We start from the raw sequence: 22,272 nt of genomic DNA on the forward strand, positions 1-22,272 counted from the left end.
TTGCAAGTTCTTTCCCAAGAACTTAAGCACGTTTCACTTCACTCTACCTTCCACCATTTCATGCAAGTGCATCGTTTCATTCCACCTCCATCATTACATTACATAGCACTTTGCATCTCATTCTCCACAAGTGATTACACGTAATCTCACCCTCCATCCGCACTTACATGTAATCTCATTCTTCATTCCCACTTATGTAATTCCATCCTCCATCTGTATTTACATGTAATCTCATCCTTCATATGCGTTTACACGTAATCTCATTCTTCGAACCTCATTGCATGATTACATCAAGTCATGATTGCATTTAAATCACTTTACATTCGATTAAATTTAAAGAACCCGATTTTGGTAAAAGGTCACACTTTTAAACACCAAAGTCATCATTTGCACACATCCATATGCATCCCAACTTGCATTCTTGGCTGTACCCACGAAAACCCATCATTGCTCACATGCAATCCATCTTTCCAAGTCTGAATTTGGCCCTTTCCATCCAAATACATATGCTTTCTGGTTCATTTCCAGCCATCATATGTGTTCCATAAGTGTCTAATCCATACTTTGAATACCCACCACTCATGGATTCGTAACTCAAATCCCAAAGTTCTCAAGGATTCAATCTCATTGGAAGATGTTATCATCTTCATGTTGCAGCACACTCTCCATGATATGTCAAAACTTCTTCAAAAAAACAGAGATATCCCATCAAGAAGACATGTTGTGATTCTCAAGAAGCAGTAATTCATTTGATCTTCATTTTCCTAATGGTTATCAAAGAACTTGAGTTCGTGTGGGAATGCGCCAAGAACTTCGTTTCAAAAAAAAAAAAATTGTAGATGCTTGTCGGAAAGTTGTTCCAAGTTTACCTCCGAACATCATTGAGAAGGTCTTCAAAGTGCAAGAAAATCCAGAATGTGCAAGTCTAACAAGATAATTCACAACTTGGAATGAAGAAAAGCTTGATCACGTCAAGCTTTCAAATCACAACTGGAAACTCATCGTGGTGAATGCAATGTCGTAGAATAAAGGAATCCCCAATCCCGTGATCATCATCAAGTACAAGGCCTTTGCCAACAATCCACAGGATTGATTCATTTAGAATCAATAGCCTCAACTCTTTCTTCTTCTTCTTCTTCTTCATGTTTGTAGTTGGAGAGGATGTATTGCAGGAAATTGTGTAATTACATGTAATACAATTTACATGTGTAATGACATGTAATCCAATAATTTCTCTTGTTAGTTAAACCGGGTCAAAGTTGGTTGAGTTGCTCTCACTTTTTTCTCCTTTTTCTCAATTCCTTTGGCTATATAAAGGAGTGCCCCCTCATTGTAAAAATCAGCTTTTTGTTGTATGCATGAAAGCTCTGCCACATTTGTGCAAGCATAACTTTGATTGTGTAGTACGAATTTGGGAGAAAAATGAATAAAGAAGCAATTGGATTCGAAGCTTTGACTGGAAGCAATTGTGATAGAGCAAATTAGAAGCTTTGACTATAATTTGTGCCTATTGTCTTTAATTCATGTTATTATTGTGTGTTCAATAATAGAGCATAGAGAATTGAGAAGCAACCAGACCTGAAGCTTTGACTAGGAGTGATTGTGGTGATACATAGACTAAGAGCTTTGACTGTAGCTTGTATTACCATCTCAAATTCACAAAAAATAGTTAGAATTCCCTACTTCTGGAAGTCTTTGTGCACCAACAGTAGAGGTTATTCTTATAGAATGGTTTAAAACAAAACGTGTCAAAATGGTACAGTGTCAATCAGCCTTTGAGTTGGTGTGACTTTATCAGTATCACCATTTCCAACTATTAGATAGAAGTGTAGTTAGAGATTTCATCTTGCCCATTAATCGCACTGCGAGTAAGTGGATTCTTTCCTAAAAGCTAAGAGGAAAGAATATTGGTAACACCCCTCATAAATCTCTCAACTTCTTGCTTACCTTGAGTTGATCTAAGGAACCGTGAGAAGGGGGAGCCTTCTCTGTAATGTAGGAGAGACTCAGTCTTATACGTTGTGGCTGTTCTACCTATTTTGTGACTGGATTTTCACAAAACTATCTGTTGCAAAATATCCACCCAACAAGAATCACTAGCTCTAATACCACTATAATATTTTGCCTGAGTGAGAATTTGAGAATTAGCGTTGGGGTTGGCAAGAGATAACCTTTGGTCGTACAAGCATACAAAAATGAAACGATGGAGAGGGCATACATAGATGTATGGTCAAGTGGGAGGTAATACGGAAGTGCTTAGGCATGGAGGTGTAGGGTCAAGGGCGTATGGAAAGGTCGTATGGCAAGCAATAAGTAGTTTGTGTAGTGTTATTTGCCTGACTATATGGAAGTCTTGCTGGCCATAAAGGTTGCCTTGCTGGTCGTACAGTGTCTATGCAGTGGTATCTTCTAGCGGGGTCCATATGATGGAGAGATGTTGAGCAGTGGCACTGGGGGTTATTGTTCGGTATGAGGACAGTGTCTATCGGATAGTGACAGACAATCACCAACAATTAAGCACCATGTATGGGATTTCCTGATGATACACAAATTACATGCCAAACACCTCGATGCTAAAATATATATAATTTGTTGCCCAAATAGAAATTACGTTCATAGACAATGATATCACTCTGATTCACAAGATCTGAGCAGTTTAATCCACTACACAGAATCGGGTAGGACTAAAACCCAATAAAACTGCACAAACCAAGTACGGAAGACCTTTCACTTCCAAAATGGCGACACGAGCAGAACTCCAACTGGAATTCGCAATTACTATAAACCAAACAAGTCGCATACCTACAACATCCAACTCGATGGACATATATACCCGTCGGAGGAAAACTCCCGAGGGAGAAACGACGTGCCAACATGACACGACAAACATCTAGAAAATTAAAGATGGGCCCAAGATATGTATAAATAGATTGGGACCCCAAATACAAAAAATATTATAATTTTATTTATTTGACGAGGATATTACATCAATTTTGGTTACTTTTGAGGTGAGCCCTACACCTTTTCACGCTACCCCATGGACAAAATCACCTTGATGGAATTGGCGAGGCAACTCGTGGTTCAGTAGGCATATCAATCAACATCACACAAGCTTGGGGTGGGTATCTCTTCACATAGCCCACTCAAAATTGGAGGATAATCTTTGGATATAGTTCCCAAGGCCCAAAACATGGAGTTTGGACTTCAAGAGATAATCCTCAAGGAGTTCATGTCCAAGAGCTTCTTTGACTATCATGGCATGAACTATAAAATGAAAAGGCAATTTGTGCATGTTCATCGCCTCAAGGACCTTTCGATCAACTTGCACACCGAAGTTGATGTCAAGAAGATTGACTACTATAGGTTGACTATGAAGCAAATTGTGGACTTCAACTTGGGACAGATTCCAAATGGAGTTCAACATGATGGAGATATTTTGCATCCTGACTATCGAAGACATCATGTAGAGAGCTTCCCACCTTTATGGTCAGTGATGGCGAACATGTCTATCTAGGACAGGTTTCAGCCAAACTTGGCTAAAACCAACATCTGGTTGAAGAGAGAGGCTTGAAATGCATTAAAATCAAGTCAAGAATGGCTTTTGATCCCGACGGTCGAGTTGGGTTAAAAGAAAAAATCAAAAGTAACAGGAAAGATGGAGCATCTACATCAAAGGTTATAGCTATGCGAAAGCTTACTATTAAGGTAGGAAAGTCTCATGTAGAATCTCCTAAGATAATTGTCATAGAACCTGAGAGGATACACATTATATCTAGTGAGGACAAGTTAGACGAGGAGCCTATTCCTGAGGTACCCCATCCTGAACACGTCTGTAATGAGTGCACTTCCAAATTTCGCACTGGTATTAGATGAGTCTCCTAACTCTCCACTTGATATAGACATGGACTCATTCTCTACAGTACATGTTCAACTTGTGGACCCTTCTGTGATCACACCTAACATGCCCATCTCTTTAGTTGCATGATTTTTTGCATGATTTGTTATTGACTAGGTGTAGTTTTTATGATAGGTCACATGTAGAACATGAACAAGTTCTACATACAGGGGAAGATGTACCTATATAATAGTTCATGTAATCAGGTTGCAAGTGTTTTAGGCCTTGGGATATTGAATAAGTCAGATTAAATCTTTTGAATAAGTCAAAGGTGGTTAAGGGTTTTGTTATCCTTTTGACCAATCAATTCAAAAAGAAAGGTCGAGCTGCTGAAATGATTTTATTCCTAAACACTTGATGTTTCCTACTTATGGATTATGGATTACATTTTACGACGAAAAGCATTACCCAAAAAGGCAACATATAAAACAAGTACTACATGTTTTTTCTAAAAATGTAATTTCATTTATTAAATGTCCATAGTGTTTCACACAAGCCGTGAAACTAACTAGTAAGGAAAAATAAGTCAGAACCTGATTTTTACACATAAATGCAAGTGCAAAAAGAAATAACACAAAAGCAAAAGGGTTCATAGGTGCCAGCCATTGCCTGGAATGACTGGCTTGTTGCTGGTTGCCCACACACTCGCTTCTTTTGTCCCGTCTTTCCATGCTCCCGTTCCAGATCCTGCATATGCAAAAAAAAGTGAGTACTGCAAAAAAAATGAGTTAGATCAAAATGATCTAAGCAATGACCAACAAGCTCACCCCTAGCCCCGCACATGCATTTACATCTGAAAATCCCAAAAATCCTAATCTATTTTTTCCTAACATTTTTGTTTCCTGTGCAGCATCCAATCTCTTAACAAGTACGCAGATATAACCATAGGCTCCCACAAGGGTTATTGAGCCCGGCGTGCTTATAAGAGATTGGAGCATCGGTGTTGATCAAAAGTACAATAAGGATATCAAAGGGATGTTTTCATGTACGAAACCTTTTATTATTAATATAAACAAATGCTTCAACAAGTTATCCAGTAAAGAAAAAGGGGATGGTATTTTCTAAGTGTTTAAGGGGCAGATTTACATTAGTCTGAAACCTTACATTTAGCTGCAGTATTTTGCCAAACAGTTATGACTTCATCCTTGTTCAGAATCAACTTGGAAATGAAATATATTCATAGTAACAAACAGGAAATCAAAAACTTGAAGATCAAGTGCAACCAATGAAATAAGATATTTTTCACACAATGCAAAAAGGGAAAAGCCTAAGAGGAAAGCAGGTTTGCAGTGTACCTTAAAATTAGTTGGCAATGTGGAAAATGTACTTGCAATTTGTGATGTAGGCCAGTTTAATAACAAGATGGCAGGATGGAAATTCAACACAAATTTGGCAAATGAGACTCCAAGGAGCTATTTACAGAGCATCAAATTCTACAACTGTAACCATGGCTGAAGAGATTCCTGACAATCAAGAAAATGATGCTCAGAAGATATTGAAGTAATTGATCCTTCTAAGAGGGAAAATATTTTCTTGACTGGAGTACTTGATGAACTGAAGGTTACAGGTGATAACAGTACACTCGTGGATATCTGAGCAAAATATAAAAGCAGTAAAAGCAAGCAACTCCATGAGTAAGCAATCCAACAAAGACACTAAGATAGTCTATCAGAGACCAGACATGCAGTTTGAATCCTAACAGATTTCCTTGTGTAAAATAATCTTTGGTAAACTCATTTGAAGCAAATATATATGAAAATAAATGATTAATACTATCACGTGAGAAACATAACTGTAAATGAGTCATACCTAATTTGAGAGGGATATAAACAACTATTGAAGGAAACAAAAGAAACAGAAGTAAAGACGGAAAAGTCATAAATTCTAAGCTCTTTGATATACCATCAGATACCAAAATGGCCAGAGGGATGTCTACAGGTTCCAAAGTAACCAGATTTAGGAGCAGGAACTAACAACAGAAAAAGCCTATTCAAGTTCCAGCAAGCGAAAATGATATAGAAGTTGCAAATCTGCAAGGAGATGATGGAATTTAGTCAGCAAATCTTTTGAAAACTACCTGAAATGTCAAAAGAATCTCCAAAATCGCATAAGATTCAACCTCTAGAATGATACGGCATCAAAATTTCAACTCCAGATATGTCTAGAAATGACAAAAGCTACAGCCACAAAATATCATGGAAATGAAAGAGAAAACCTGCATGGATATGGGTGAAATAATACAATGCAAACGGAAGAGCATTTCTACAGGCTCCAAAGCTAGGGCCAGTTTATTCTTACCCAGCTAAAAGTTCAGCAGCAGCTGAATACCAAATTTCCAGCCTTAATGGCATTTCCAGAGTGCATAAACTTGCTGAAGAAATGATAACAGTTAAAACCCATTCAAATTCCAGCAAATGAAAATGATATATCAAGTGCAAAGAACCGTTCCTGCTCCAGATTTAGCACATAAGCAGCAATAACAAATCATGCAAAAAAATTATCAAGACAAAACAGTAGCAGCTGAACCTTACATATCTCCATATCATGGAAAAGCGCTGCAACTTTTTCCTCAAACCCTAGCCGAGGAAGCTTCTCCAACTTTCATGAGAGACAAAATGAGTTGAGTTTTGAAACTCAACATTGATAAAATGTGCCCCCAAGTCGAATTTCATAAGTTTTGAAATCCGGGGTATTTGGATGGGATTTTTATCTTTTTTGGCTAAGTCTTTGTTTATAACTTTTGCCGTGTGGGGGGGTTTTTAATACCTTAGTCCTAGGAAATTATCATGTCTTTTAATGTATTATTATTACTTTATAAAAGCAAACTATTTAATGGTATTTATAAACCATTTAAATAGGTTTGTCATTTTTTTTTAATACATTAAAAGTATAAAATGACATGTAATTTGGTATTTATTGGGATGTTGTGAGTTATGAGTCAGTTTGAAGACATGTGCAGGGAATATAGGGGACTACAGGTCGAATTTGACTTTTTCTTGTCAGTTGAGAAGTCTTCATGGTCAGTTGGAGTGTTTTGTGGATAGTTTGGAGTGAGTGATAGGGGTGTTATGACTTAGTGAGTATTTTTTAGGGGATGGAACTTTATTTTGGAAGTTTCTAGGCCCTCTTTCCTAGGCTTTTTTCTAGGATCCAACCCAAGGGGTTGTTGGTGATGTTTTAAATGAGTTTTGAACTCATTTTAGTTCAGTTCTGATTAGTGATTTGAGGGGACTTAGTGATTGTCATTTCTTTATCCTTAGTCTTTTTGGCATCATTTTCTTTGTAACTCATTTTCGTTGAAAATCGATATATTCAACAAGTCTTATTCCATTTGCAGAGTATTTCATCCTACTCATTATTGCATTTAGTATGTCATGTGATTGATGAAACAAGAAATACAGATGTTTTTTCTTTTAAAGCATTTTGTTTTGTAGTTTTTGTCTCACTTACCTTCATCTTTCTGCAAGCAGCCTTTTGTGCAGGTTATTAATTGTGTTGTAGAGGTGTTTTGAATGCTAACTTGTGAAAATCATCTTTCCTTGATAGTATTTGCATCATTCATACTTGTTAATGAAATATTTATGCAAAAAGGGTCCATAATAAGTTGTGACTTTTCTTTCTTTGCAATTGAGATTAAGTATCTGTACAAAGCTGTTCACCTTTGCTTAAAGTTTTTGTTTTAGCTTTCAAGTTCATCTTTCTTGTTAAGCTATCTTCTTTCTCCCCTTTTATTAGAAAATCAATAGTATTGCAGTGTGAGAAAGCTAGGAGCCGGCCTTATCCGGAGATTCACTTCTTCTATAGTTCACCCACAGCTTAGAAGTGTTTCCATTGTTCTCTTGAAATGTTAGATTATTGTCAAATTTAATGAGGGTGTAATTTCAAGAGATAACAGGTTTCTCCTTATTTCTCCACCTTTTCCTCTAGTCCTTGCCTATATAAAGGAGTGAGCCCATTATATGTTTTCAATCTTTTGTTTAGGCAAGAAGACTATGCTAAGATCTCTTGTCTTGAAAACTTTGTGTTTCTTGGTACAAATTTTCGAATAGAAAAAGCAAGAGTCCTCAAACTTTGTGTTGTGAATCTTGAGATTAATCGGTGTGTTCTTACGTTGCATTAGTTGATATTTCTTCAATTTAGCTTATAGCTTCTCGTGTAAATCATTTGAGCATTCAATTTAAGTTCTTGAAGACTTTGTGCTTCAAGAGGAAGGATTGTTATAGTTAGTAGTGGCTGCAATTACTTAGAGCTAAAGACTTTGGGCTTCAAGTTTTCTTGTTAAGTTTGAGAGTATCCAATAAAAGAATTTGTGAATTATTGGTTATTCTAATTGGATCCTAAGCTGGTATGATTGCAGGAGACTTTGGGTTCATGTATTTAGTCCATAAAATGTAAAACTAGACTGATGTCTTTGGAGTTGTTCTTACATCAACCCCCAAGCCATCAGTATTATTGTAGCAGTAGATACCTTCTGTTAAGTTGGAGAGTTGTTGTGTATGAATCATTCCTTAAACAAAGAGGAATTGATTAAGAAGAATCTCCCTTTGTTAATTTGAGTTTGGACTCTGTTGCAGTCATCTACAATAAGGCGGGAGCCTCCCCTATTGCTGAGAGGAGAGAGAAATCTCATAAGACATTGCCTAAAGTTACAGTTTCATAAGTTGTAGTTTTAGTGACTTGCAAAACTTTTAGCCAATGGGATGAAATACAAATCTTCACTCCTTGGCGCAAAATCCTTTCAAATGACCTCATCAAAGGTCGGCAAGGAGTTTTTTCACTAGAGGAACAAAAGAAAACAGCCAAAATGAAATTAGAATAAGTTTTATTGCATCTCAAGCATTAAATTCTTCTACTACCAAGTTCTTGGCAAGTAGAGTCTGCAAGTTTTTGGCCAAAATACGGGTTTTAAAAACTTGCTGAGTCCTCTGTGAGTTTTTCAACTATGCTTAATATTATTAATTAGTGACCATTTAATGAAGTGACTTTACTATGCCCTTCTAAATATTTCACTTAAGTCACTTTATATCACTTCATCCAATTATTATCAAATTAATTAATTGAAGTTACCCACAAAATGTAATTTATTGGATAACATCAAATTATTAATTTGATTTATTCCCTTCACCCTAACTTTAGACTACTGGAATCAAATAGGTTAAGGGTCACCTTGGACTATTCTCAAAAAGGGGCCATTACAGAAACACTACAATTCTCTTTGATTTTTAGCATTTGTTGGTGGTGTCTAGCATCTAGGAATCTCCAAAAATCATCTTGGTATTAAACGAATTGAGTTTCATGGAGTCTTGATGAGTTTTAAGAGTGGTGAATTTGCAGTTGCAGTCATTCCAGCAACCTGTGTCTTCTATATCAGACCTCCAAATATTCATTTGGTGTATGTGGGCATTGTTTGGGAGCAATATGAATAGCTTTCGGGTAGTGTTTCAGTGTTGAGTGTAGTCTCTTGAATTTGGAGTGCTGCATCAGCATACTGTAGTGATTGGCAGCGTGTTTATGTGGGTACCAGACCTGTTTGAGCAGTACAAGCAGCAGTTATAGAACTACATCAGACCTAAACCAGCTCTTGTTTCATCACCAAATGTACTATGCAGTTGATTTATTGATAAGCTAATTTATTTGTCATTTGGTTCATATTTGGATGGTTGCAGTAGTCTTTATTTGTGATCAGAACTTTACATAGCCATATATCAGTAGTCTATCTTTCCTAATGATGATATCACAATGCATTGATATGTTGTACCCTAGATGGTAGTACTGTCAATGGTTTATAGTACATTTCATTGTAATCGCACACACCTCTAAGTAAGCAAGAAGTAGCTGTGTTTAGGTAATTGCACTCCTCTGAATAAGCAAGAAGTGACTATACTTGTGTAATTGCACTCCACTGAATAAGCAAGAAGTGACTATACTTGTGTAATTGCACTCCACTGAATATGCGAGAAGTGACTATATTCTGTAATTGCCCTCCACTAAATAATCAAGAAGTGGTTATGTTTGTTGGAATTGTGCTCTGCTGATTAAGCGAGTAGTGATTGTGCTTATTGTAATTGCAAACTCCACTGAATAAGCGTACAAGTGTTTCCTTTCAGTTCTTACATCAAGCACACTCTACAGAAGTTTGGCTAGCAATGCCACCAGGTCTGCTTAGTGTTGTCGGTAAAGTTATAAAATAGCCAACGCGTAAATTAGCATGTTGTCGGTAAAGTATAAAATAGCCGATGAGTAGAATTAATTATATTTGAATGGGTGCAACGGTTGAGTCACCTTTTCGGGAAGGTATATGTACTTCGTTCGAAATGGTTGTAATCATCATTGGAAGCACTATGTAATCTATTCGGCATGTATGCGAATAATTAAAGGAGTACTGTTGTGTTACATGTTCTTCTCTATTGTCTGTATGCATTAAACTATTTACCCCATACGGTAAACATTTGGCATCGTTGCCCAATGGACTTGGAACGAAGGCAGAGGAATGAAGACTAATGCCGAATTAGCTGAACAAAAATAAGAATACGCTAAAGGAAAAAGATGAAATACACACCACACAAGGGAATTTAATTTTGGCACAACAGGTTGAATGCAGACACAGATTTTAACAAATTGCCGACAAACACCGAAGCACTGAGGAATTGTTGGAAGAGACTCGACAGCAGTTGGATTTGGTGGAAGAAACAAGGGAGGAATTTCTTAAACTGTATACGCCGAAAGAAGAGAATCCAAACAGAAGGGAATCAACTCGCACGGCTCGAAGGGCCGAGGGAGCACAAGCGTGGAGTGAACTCTTTGTCCATGATACACTTCCAGAGCGGACAACTTCGCTTAGCGAAGACCCTTCTTCACCAAATAACATGACTGTGGGAAATAAGACGACTGTCCGAAACAGTGCGGGTGTTCATAACAACGCAAGTGTTCAAAATAGTGCGGGTGTGCAGAACAGCGTGGATTTGCAAAATAGCAGAACAGCGCGGGTGTGCAAAACAGCGCAAGAGTACAAAACAGTGTGGGTACACAACAAACTCAAATAGTAATGGCTGGACCAAAGAAAAAATTGTCAAAGTTTGATGGTGATGGAACGGCCGATCCAATCAGACACTGTAAGACATGCGAAACAATTTGGATGGGGAATGGCATAACCAACACAAATGAATGGGTTCGACAATTTTCAGCAACCCTAAGGGGTGTAGCAATTGATTGGTTTGCCGACGCCGATCCCCAAAAATTAAGTTCCTAGGCAGCAGTTAAAAAGGAGTTTATCACCGAATTTCAATTGCTGCGAGACGACAATGAGATTGTAGCAGAAATCTACACCACAAAGCAGGGGAAAAATGAAACAGTCCATGTCTATGCCAAAAAACTAAAAGAATTAATCAATAAAATGGAAAGTAAGCTGGCAGATGGGCTGAAAAAGAGATGGTTTATTGAAAGACCACGCCCGGAGTTAAGAAAGAAAATGAAGATTGTGCCACCATCATCATACACCGAAGCATACAATTGAGCGATGGACTTAGAGAGTGAACAAAAAACGAAAAAGAATAAGAAAAGTAGCTCATCCGACTTAGATGACTCATCTTTGGAAGAAGATAGTAGTGGTGACGAAAAGGACAGTAAAAAAGTCCGAGCTCTCTAGAAAGATATGATCAGAATGATGAAGGAATTTAAGAATATGTAGAAAAAGACAAAGGGAAACGAGCTATGGTGCACAAAATGCAAGACAGAAGGTCACACGAAGGGGAACTGTTTGAAAAACCAATTTTGTGATATCTGTCAAATTATGGGACATTCCACAAAAGAATGCCCCTTCAATATGAAAACAAGAGGGCATCAACAAGTGCTCCTAACCCAGGAGGCTTCCGTGTCAAGAGGGAGCAGAAACACAAGCAATGATGGTGCCACTTCGAGTGGGTACAGAAATAATAGAAGAGGGCAAAACAACAATACTAACAATAATAATGGGGGCCGCAGCTGAATTTAGTACAATGCGAACGGCCACCCGATGGTTCAATGTCGAGCATGCAATTTGTGGAGCCACTTTGCACGGAACTGCACATCAACAAACGCACCAAAGTTGTTATGCAGATGGTGCGGTCCTAGAGATCATGAAGATGCCAAGTGTCCGAAATCAGGAGTGAATTTGATCAACTTTGGCGCGGATGAAGAAGAAGTCTTGGCAATCACTCATAAACAAGCAAAACTGTACCCCGACCCAACAGAAGAAAAGAAGAGATTGGAAGAAGCACAGGCGGAAATTGAGAAAGTAACGCAGGCAGAGAAATCACAATTGAAGGACACTACCGGTACTTCAACGAGGAACTGCGCAGAACAAAACATCATAAGGCAGATATTACAAACTGAAATACCAATCAAGTTAAATGATTTGATCCTCACAATGCCTCAACTACGGACAGCACTCACGAACATAGCCCCGACTACTAAACTACCAGGAGAACATAGAAAGGAAAAGGAAAGCGGAGCAAGTGCAGCAGACCTAATGTTGTTAGCCCTCACATCCGAACAGCATCCAGTGGTCGTAGAGATGGGTATATTAGGAACGGTCCTTTCAAACACAATTGTGGATGGACGTTTAGGGGTAAACGTCCTACCAGAAGATACCTAAAAGAAGTTGGGACAGCCGACATTGTGGCGACCTATGTTCCAATTACTAACGGCAGACCAACACGGCATTAAACCTCTCGGGGTCCTAATGGCACAACTAGTGACTATTGAAACACAGTCGTTCCTACTCGACTTCGTCGTCATCCCGCTGAAGAGGAGAGGATATGACGCCATTTTGGGTTGGGGATGGCTTGTACAAGCAAGGGTTAAGCATGACTGGAAGAAGAATACACTATCAATGGAAAGCAGGGGATGACGATTTATTATTGATTTACACACACAAATGGAGGGTGAAGAAGCCATATCATCTGATTTTGAAGAAGAGGATGAAGGAAAGCAACAATTGGAACCCAATGAGGAAGGAGTCCTATGATTGGAAGGTGGATCGACGGACGATGATTTGGATTCGGTGAACGGCCTTTTCCACTGGCAAATGGAGAATTACAAGCTCTTTCTGAGCTGTGATACGTTAAGGGTCAAAGAAGGTGAGAAAGAAGAGGGAAATGAACGTTCGAAGGAATACAGAGAAGTGGAAGAAGGAAAGGTGGTTACAACAAAAGCTGAAGGGAAGAACATACAGTACGAACCCAAAAAAAGGACAGATTCCACCGTAAGGTACACAATAAACGGACCACGCAGAAAGAAAACGTTATGTCGAACCACGGATATAGTAGAAAGGTGTTGGTAGCAAGAAAAACACATCATACGGTCTGCATAAGAAACAAAGAGGAAGGGTTTAATAAAAACTTCTGCAGTACAAAGTGAAGACCCTAAAATCAAGAATACAGTTATTGACAGCAAGGAGTGGCAGCTAACGGAATTCATGGTACCGAGTTTCCAAAACAAACTGGGCGATATGGAAAACCTGAGGGAGAGATCGTGTAACTTAAATAAACTTGATGAGCGACGGTTGCAGGCACAATGGGCCTGTTGGTTCCCAAAACCGCAGATTGGAAATCCAGGAGCCTGCCACTTCTCCGATAGGACTTCTCAATCAGTTTTGGCCAATGAACGAGAATACTTCTCAATTCCCCTGAACTTCAGGCTCGGCTATACCTAGGCAGGTAGACCTTCTCCTCGAACCTGATTAATTGGTTCAGAGCTTTTCTAAAGCAAATTTAAACTTTGAGAGTTACTGAATGTTGGATGATAGTTAAATGTTTTGTATAAGGTTGTAAAAATGGATCTGATGCTTGTAGAAGGAATGTATAGATTTTCTGACTTCAATCATAGAAAGACCAGTGCCTCTGCTCATCCGGGCAATAGAGTCAACTTCAGTGAATTTTCATGTACAACTTCATAATGTTTTAAACACTTTACTGCCAACAATTAAATGATCAAAATCCGACAGATCAATTATTATGCAATCTTAAATTAGTCCAGACTGAATTTTAACTCCTCTGGGAGACAAACTGGACACAAATATGGAAACAATTAAATATTTCACAGTATCTATGATGATCGAATTTAAATGCTAAATGACCTTGTCCACTTATTCGATATTTAAATTGTATACACAGTTCCAAAAAATAATTACAAAGGACGATTCGCCTACAGTTTAAATCTCCACACCTTTAATAATAAACAAAAAACATTTTATTTTATTATTAAAATAAAATAATAGAATTTGTATTATAAAGTCATAATATAGCCCCTTATTTCTCCATACAATAAAAAATATGAAATACTTTCTCCTGAGAGAATATAGCCCCTTATTTCTCCATACAATAAAAAATAAGACGTGCTCTTTGAAATAAAGAGTCACTTCTCATAAAATCGCACCTTTTACTTTAAATAATTTTTATAACCTTACCATTTCATTTTAATATTCTTCTTTAGCCATAAGCCCATAAGGTTTTAATGTTATTGGCTTTTCATCATTGGCATATCTTACTTGATAAATAAACATTTAAACCTACAATGCTTGGTGAATGCAATTTATTCAAATATTTTAATTCTATAAGTATAGGACACCTGATATTCAAAAAATCTCATGCTTCCGTAAACAAACAGATGCTGGAGATAACAGGTGAAGTTTCCAGATACATCATGCAACAATGGACTTGATTTATTCTTCATCCTCCTGTTTTTTCCAATACCCATGGCAATGTAACTATGGCCATTGCATAATATATTTGGTGCTATGTTTGTTCTTTGTTTCTTTCTGTTTTCCAGTGATGTAAAGTGACTAGACAATGGTCTCTTCTAATTTTCCCCTGAGGCATTAAGCATTGATCCTGGGCCTTCTTCGAGCCTCCACGGTGGATAATTGTTTAGGGATAATTGTTTAGGGCCTTCCTCAAAATACTTGTGGTTTTTGTGTTGATCGGGTTGCTTCATTCTTTGTGAGGATAGGGTTATTACAAAGATCTTTGGTAGGTTATCCTCTTACTTGCATTTGCTCTGAAAGAGTGCCATCCACATAAGCCTTCCTAATAGATATCAACTTCTCAGCCATCTCTACGAACTGCAGGAAATAAGATCAAGTGTCCTCATCCTTTAATTCCTAGCGTATCAAAATCATCAAATAATTTGAAGTGTATTTAGGTCTCCATTCGATGATGATTCTTCCTCCCTCATTCCCTGTACTGTGTAGACATATGGTGATGTTCAGACAAGAGTTTGCAGAGTTACAATAATAATTTTTATGGGACTGCCTTTCAATTCGTGTCTATATATTTTCCTCTGCAGATACGCTAGTTGTTCAGCTTTTTCTTTGTAATCAAAGACCTTGAGAATGGCATTTGATGTTTGTGTTTCTTTATTGGACTGATTGTTTTGTATATCTCTCATGGTCATCATCTTCAATCCACCTGTTATGCATGAAATAAAACAAGCAGTCACATAGGACTGTGGCCATACGACTGTCATTGCATTGCTTTTTGACAACTCCATATGTAGTACAGTAAAGCAATCATTTCAAATTCTGACTTCCTGGTTCAGCCTCTGTCGCAAATAATTTCATGCTTGTATATAGTTGAGGGGTGTTCTTATGCTCATGTTTATAATGTTTGGAACTTGATCTAACTTTAGAAGAGAATCTCCACTCCATTGTTTTAATTTCCCAAGACCATAGCGTCTTGCTGCCTTCGTCCAACACCCCTCAAAATACATCAGAACATCATATGCTTTAGGCTCTCTTTGGTCCACCAAATTCTATACCCCCATAAAGGTTGGTTTATGATTCAGTTTGCAAATTTTGAAATAAATGGTGCTCTGGAATATCATGATATAAATCACAGTGATCAAGTCCTCCAAGGAAAGCTGTAAACTTTAATTATACAGATTGAAAGTATTGCTTTTACTTGATCTTATGAGCAAGACGCATATATAATAGCTGAGAGATCATGCCTGCTGAAATCATAACTGTTATCCATGCTCAATGATTGCTGACTTCATATGCTTTCTTTAACTGCATACTTCAGATCCATGTTTTATGTTCATATTGGCTTGATGGCAAGACACGTCAATGTTCAATGTTTCACTGCTTATTTTTGTCCTCTGGCTATTCCTTCTCTGTGCTGCAATTATTATGTTCCAAAAAAGTGTTAAGCTTTCCCTTAAAGATCTTATCATCGTTTGTCCCTCAACTTCACGATGAGAAATTGATGCCTCAGATTCTCTCCCAACTACATGTGATATATAAGGCATCAAGTGTTGTAGTCGTCCCAGATAATCAACTGTGGCATTCTCCTCATCATGACTTATAGTATCTTGAAGTATATTGTTTGAATATAAGTAGTGGGTAAGATCTGAAAATTATCCTCTTGACATGGTGTTTGGGACTCTAAAATTTGCCAAAATTTTAGAGTTTCATCAAGGCCACAGAGGTGACATAGAACAGGCGCAAAGCATGGCATGATAAACACCTAAAATTAAATTAATTTCAACCAAGCCAGTTAGTGTTGAAGTATAACGAGCAGAATCAAATCAAACCTGAAAAGTTCTGAGTCAAATGAGTAGGACCATACAAAATACGAGAAGTTGGTGATAACGGAGCGATTAAGTTATGAACGCTCGACGGGAAGGAAGTACCGAACGCGATGAATGGGTCAAAGTTAAAAATCTATCATGAAAGGAATACTCCCCCGTCAACGAACAATTGATTTTAAAAAAAGAGTTAAAAAAAAAAAACATACGACCAAGGAAAAAGAAGAAATAGCAGCTAAAGTTTGTGGCCATACGACGTATGGAGGTAAGAAACAGACACGAAAAAGTTTAAAAAGCGTACAGTGTACAGTGGTAAGACAACACGAGTATTTCAAGGGAAAGGTTGTACAATGTATAGCAGAAAGAAAGAAGAGTATGGAAAGAGAGAACCGTACGATGTACGGAGCCAAGGAGTGAAGAAGGGGAATAAAGGCCGTACGACATACGGTGGCAAGGCAACGTGTGAAGATAGACCGTACGGTGTACGGTGGAAGAAACAAAGTGCATTCTATTCTGTGCAATGTAAAGACCGTATGTGTTAGGAGAAGCAAAAACACAAAGCCATACGACGACTTGGAAAAAAACAAAAATAATAATAAGAAAGTAAAATGACGACCATACTATGTACGGTGGGAAAAAGCTTAAGTATAAACTCCGCACAGCAAGAGCACACAAGCCGTACGGTATACGGCAATATCAGCAAGCAAAGGGAAAGGCCATACGGCCGTATGACGTACGGTGGAGGAGTTAGTTGCATCCGTACAGTAATGTCAGTACATTCAAGGATTGAGAAGTAAAAGAATCGTACGGTCTACGAGGAGAAGCAAGGTCGTACATTATGCGTTTGTAGAAAAGGAACAAGTCATACGGCCAGAAACAAAGTAAGGCAACATACATCACCGTAAGTATGGCCAAGGGGTGTGAGGTGAAGACTTGGAAACAAATTAGTCCATACGAACGTGAAGCAGGTTGAACATAGCATATGGCCTTGCCACAAACAGGATATTTCCAGGGAAGTTTAAGACAGCAAAGTGGGAATCATTGCCGTTGAAGAACCTTTGTCGCGGAAGACAAAAAGAGAAAAGGAGAAAGATGTAGCCATACAGTAGAAAGAAATAGAGGAAGGAGCAAAAAAAACAAAGACGACAAATCAAAAATGTTTAGAATGAATAATGCATGATGCCCAAGGGAAGGGAAAGACATAAACAGGTAGTAAAACATAAGCAGTTGCCAGAAAGAGTGTGGGATTGGAAGAAAATCACAAAAATGGTGTGTTCCATGGACTTTTGTGTGGGTTTGCGAGTGGCGGGGACGCTGCCCCTTGACCTCGCTAGGGGCGTTTCCCCCTAGACCCCCAGTCGCTTCAGTTATCAGTCGTGGGAAGTATGACCAATTGATGAGACCTGGAGCTGCTGCAGGCATGGAGTGTCTGTGTACCAAAGGTGGAAGGAACAATAGAGCAAGCCTTTCTAGAGGGGTGATATGCTTTGAGGCACTTGGAGTAGGTGTTGGACGTGAAGCTGTCTTGGTGGATGCATAGAGAGCTCGGAAGGAGTTGATCATCCAGTTGAAGGCAGTTCAGCAACACTTGGCTCAGTGTACCCAGGAGTTGGAAGCAGAGAAAGCGGCACGGGTGAATATTTTGTAATTGTCGTTTGGAGACGACTTTTCTTTTTGGGGGGGATGATGTTGTCGATAAAGTTATAAAATAGTTGACAGATAGATTAGCATGTTGTCGATAAAGTATAAAATAGCCAATGAGTAGAATTAATTATATCCAAATGGGCACAACGGTTGAGTCACCCCTTCGGGAAGGTATATGTACACTGTCCCAAATAGTTGTAATCATCATTGGAAGCACTATGTAATCTCTTCGGCATGTATGCGAATAATAAAAGAAGTACTGATGTGTTACATGTTCTTGTCTGTTGTCTGTATGCATTAAACTATTTACCCCATACAGTAAACACTTAGTTGATGATATTACATGTTGCTACAGCTTAGATAACTTGGTGGGATCCAATACACCATATGCTCTTTCCTTGCCCATCTTGGAAACTAGATGATTAGAAAGTGAAAAAGAAATTTCATCATACCTTTAATTCACTTGAAAATTTTCGAAAAAAATCAGGTGGTTATGACATTATGACAAATGCCAAAATAAAATGAAACTTTGATAAGCATAGCTTGAAAATGGAATATTTAGATCTGTGACAAACCATATATCTTTAATGCATCATATAGCAGAAGGTAAAGGGTCTAACAAACAATTGTTCAATAGCGCATCATGATTCATAAGTAGTGAATAGGAAAACATCTAAATTGAATGTTTAAATACTAAACATCAATGAGATTTGAAATTAATTATATTTTCACAATCCATTTGAATTTTATGCACAGACTTTTGGCTGTCATTGTGTATGTATTTTTAGCATCAACATTTCGGATCAGACTCCATGATCCATCAGATGATGGATCATGGAGTCTGATCGGAAATGTTGATGCTAAAAATACATACACAATCAAAGCCAAAAGTCCGTGCATAAAAATCAATAAGATTTGTCAAACATCCTCATGTATTCGTTTGTCCACATTTGTATCTTTCTACATCTGTCAATAATTTATTTTTTCCCAAGAAGAACATCTATAGTGTATATAATTCTTTAACATGATCAAATTACATTGTGAACGAAAAGAATCAGAATCATTATCAGCCAAATGATAAGAAAAGAACATTGAAGTCACAACACAGATTTTTAGAGACTTGAGTTCCACTATGACTCCAAGCTTCCAAGTACCTTGAAGTGATCATGAGGTCACTATTGTCTTCCCATATTTGATGCTCAGACCCCACTTCTTTCTTTTGTAGGACTGAATCAGCCAACACTATCAATCCTTCCTCAAGCAATTTTGTACGGTTAACTGCTGCATGCCTTTCTGTAATTTCTTGAACAACATAATCTGAATGCCAATTTTTGGAATTTTTATTAGTGCCTGGATGACCACCGTGATGAATTGACTTTATACCTGATTCAGTTTCTGGAAACTCTTCCTTGGAATCTGGAGCTTTATTTATGGTTTCTTTCACCAAGAAATTAAAATCTGGTGAAACTAAAACTTCTGCTTGCTTCTTAAGACTATCATTTTGTTTGTCAATCAAAACAGGAATGTCAGATTTTTGTACTTCCAATTCATCTTTGGAATTATCTCCTAGGTTGCTGGAATCTATCTCATGGGCTACACTTAATAGAGAACAAAGATGATTTTCCCTGAGATTCACTGCCTGCAGTAGGTTCCCCAAAAGAAGTTTTTTGGACTCTATGAGAGCTGCAACAGAGAGCTGTGGCAGGCCCTGCAGTTGAGATATGTCATTCAGATAGTAATCATTTTGTAAATGAAAATAAATAATTTGATGTTATGCCATCAGAATCAACAATAGCATAAAACTTGTTTACAAATTCAAGAAAAGCAAAAGAGCAAGTAAAACCACTCAACCTGTGGGAAGAGAGGATCAGATGTCAGATCCAATAGAGCTTTGTCAAGCTCTTGCTTGGATGCATTGCCTTCTTCTGATGCAGGGAGCTTCTCCAAAACCTGAGACATGCATAGAGAAAACTCTAGTCAGGAAGTAAGTCATTAAAAGTAAGGAGATCTTAACCAACACTTATCTATAGATTCTAGATTCTCATGAAAAGGTCAACCATTATTGTGTTTGGGTCCTAACTGCATCAGAAAAAATCATGTCACAACATGAATAAGCCTCTAGAAATCTAACAAATCATAACCTACTTGTATTGCAAAGCTATACTGATAAAGTAAATCAAAACAGATTGAATTCAGGTTCAACATATGCTGAGTATGTACTGTTCAAGAAACAAAAATACATGATGCTGAACAACATGAGATTTGACCAACCTGCCCTGCAGCTGGAAGAAAGATAGATGGGTTTCTCCGAAATTATAGAGCAGAAAAGATCAGAGAAAGTAGATTTATAGATCATTGCGGGAAACACTTATGGTTGGACTATTGAGCTAGAAGTGCAGCTGAATGAGTTTTTATTTTAGCCAAAGTTTCAAATATTCAAATCTCATCTCTGCCACTTCCACATTCCATTTTGTCTCTTATAGAAAGCATTCATGAAGCACTTCTTATTATTGTCTAGCAAATAGTTGAAAAGTTTGGACTCTGCAATAACTCAACTGACCCAAAAAAGAAGCTTAGACTCCGAGAAAACTTGGGGCAGAAATTGACAGATTTTCAAACATTAAATAACAAATAAATCTGTCCAAATATTCTTCAAAACCATGAATACGACTAACTTTTAGATAGCACATTACTAATTTTCTTCATAAATAGATCAAGATTAGAGCTCAATACTTTAAGACTTAATTGGGCTTTGTGGTTGTTGATTCAGTGTTCAGCATTCACTTAATAGAATTTAGGATTGCTACTTTGCTTCTAGATTGTTGTTAAACTGTTTTGTCTTGTGTGTTATTGACAATATCCTAGACAATCTCATTACCAGCTGGGAAGCAGAGATGCTCATGGTATATAGTTTCTGGATTTTATTGTATGAGAATTTATTATGATAAAAAAATCGAATCCAAAAACTATCTAGAGTTCATATGGGCTGTAGCAATCTAATAGCTTTGAGTCATGCTTTTGTTGAACTGTGAGAAAGCCTGTCATAGAATAGAATGGTCATTCCTAAAAATGGTGCTTGAAGCCTTTGGCTTGCCTTAGTTAGTAAATTGTGCTAAGGTACTGTTGAAAGATATAGAAGCATAAAAAGGCATCAATGGAGATAAACCTGAGAGTTTCAAACTTAAGAGATCAAATAGACAAGGATGTCCATTGGTGCCATCTCTCTTCGTTCTAGCCTCAAATGCTTTACATTATCTGCTTAGAAATGACAGTCTCTCCCTTAAACTCAGAAAAATCACTTTGCCCGACCAAGAAGAGCTCATCAATCTGCAGTTTGCAGATGACACTGCATTTTTTGTCAAGATGGAACAACCCAATATGGATTTCCTTCTTCTCAAGTTGAAGACTTTATGTCTTGCCTTGGGTTAAATTGTCATGTGCTAAATCTATCATTTTGAGTTGGCAACACTCCTACATTGGTTCTTTAAACATGAGTTTGAAAGGAGTGGTCCATCTAAGATAGTAAGGTATCTGGGCATGCCTATTGTTTTCGGCCCCTATCTCAAAGATATGTGGGATTGGGTCAAAAATTATAAGATAGCAAAGAACAAACAACAGCTATCATTAGCTGGTAGATTGCAAGCTTGTCAAAAGAATCTCTCCTCATACAGCATTTACTATTTTCTGTTTGGTTTTTGGTGACCATCAAATGAATGAAATCCAGAAGCTGGTTGGGAACTACCTGTGGTCAAATGGGAAAGGAAACAAAAAATAACACTCAGTTAGTGGAACTGATGTACTATGGAAAAGAAAAGAGGAGGCCTAGGGCTGAAAGATCTTAGAATCCAGAGGATGGCCTTTGCAGTGAAATGGATATTCAAAGCCATTGATGGCAACGAACATTAGAAAATCCTAATTCATCACAACATTAGCAGAGCTGTCTCAAAGAAAGCCGAGGACTCTCCCTTCAAAAATATCCTAGTAGGTTTGTTTTCTAACTCTCTTAATGTTTTCAGAAGCATTTAAAAAGCCTAGGAATACATAAGGCCTTTCCTTTCCAATGGCAACCTTGAAACTAGCATTAACTTGGATACTTCTATTTGGTGGAATTTGCAACATAAAGGCAAAGTCACTTGCTGAATTGCGAGGATGCTCGGACAAGAATTGGAACT

The 22,272-nt window shown here is 37.7% G+C and overlaps 1 protein-coding gene across 5 annotated transcripts in view; it reads right to left on the minus strand.

Moving 5' to 3' along the window:
• Nucleotides 1-22,272, minus strand: part of LOC149552372 (fanconi anemia group F protein (FANCF)) — a 235,082-nt gene that overhangs the window by 203,715 nt on the left and 9,095 nt on the right. For all 5 annotated transcript variants that reach the window (XR_016352912.1, XR_016352913.1, XR_016352914.1 and 2 more), the window contains exons 2-4: nucleotides 19,952-20,050; nucleotides 19,255-19,808; nucleotides 4,505-4,582 (exon numbers count right to left, since the gene is read on the minus strand). Coding sequence is in view for 2 of the 5 variants with exons in the window: in XM_089787910.1 (XP_089644036.1) it covers nucleotides 4,505-4,582; nucleotides 19,255-19,808; nucleotides 19,952-20,050 (731 nt within the window). In the remaining 3 variants the exon portion in view is untranslated. The remainder of the gene's footprint in view (nucleotides 1-4,504; nucleotides 4,583-19,254; nucleotides 19,809-19,951; nucleotides 20,051-22,272) is intronic.

This window comes from Cupressus sempervirens, chromosome 6 (genome assembly GCF_028749045.1).
Source record: "Cupressus sempervirens isolate cs-2001-9-10 chromosome 6, ASM2874904v1, whole genome shotgun sequence".
Classification (NCBI taxonomy): domain Eukaryota; kingdom Viridiplantae; phylum Streptophyta; class Pinopsida; order Cupressales; family Cupressaceae; genus Cupressus; species Cupressus sempervirens.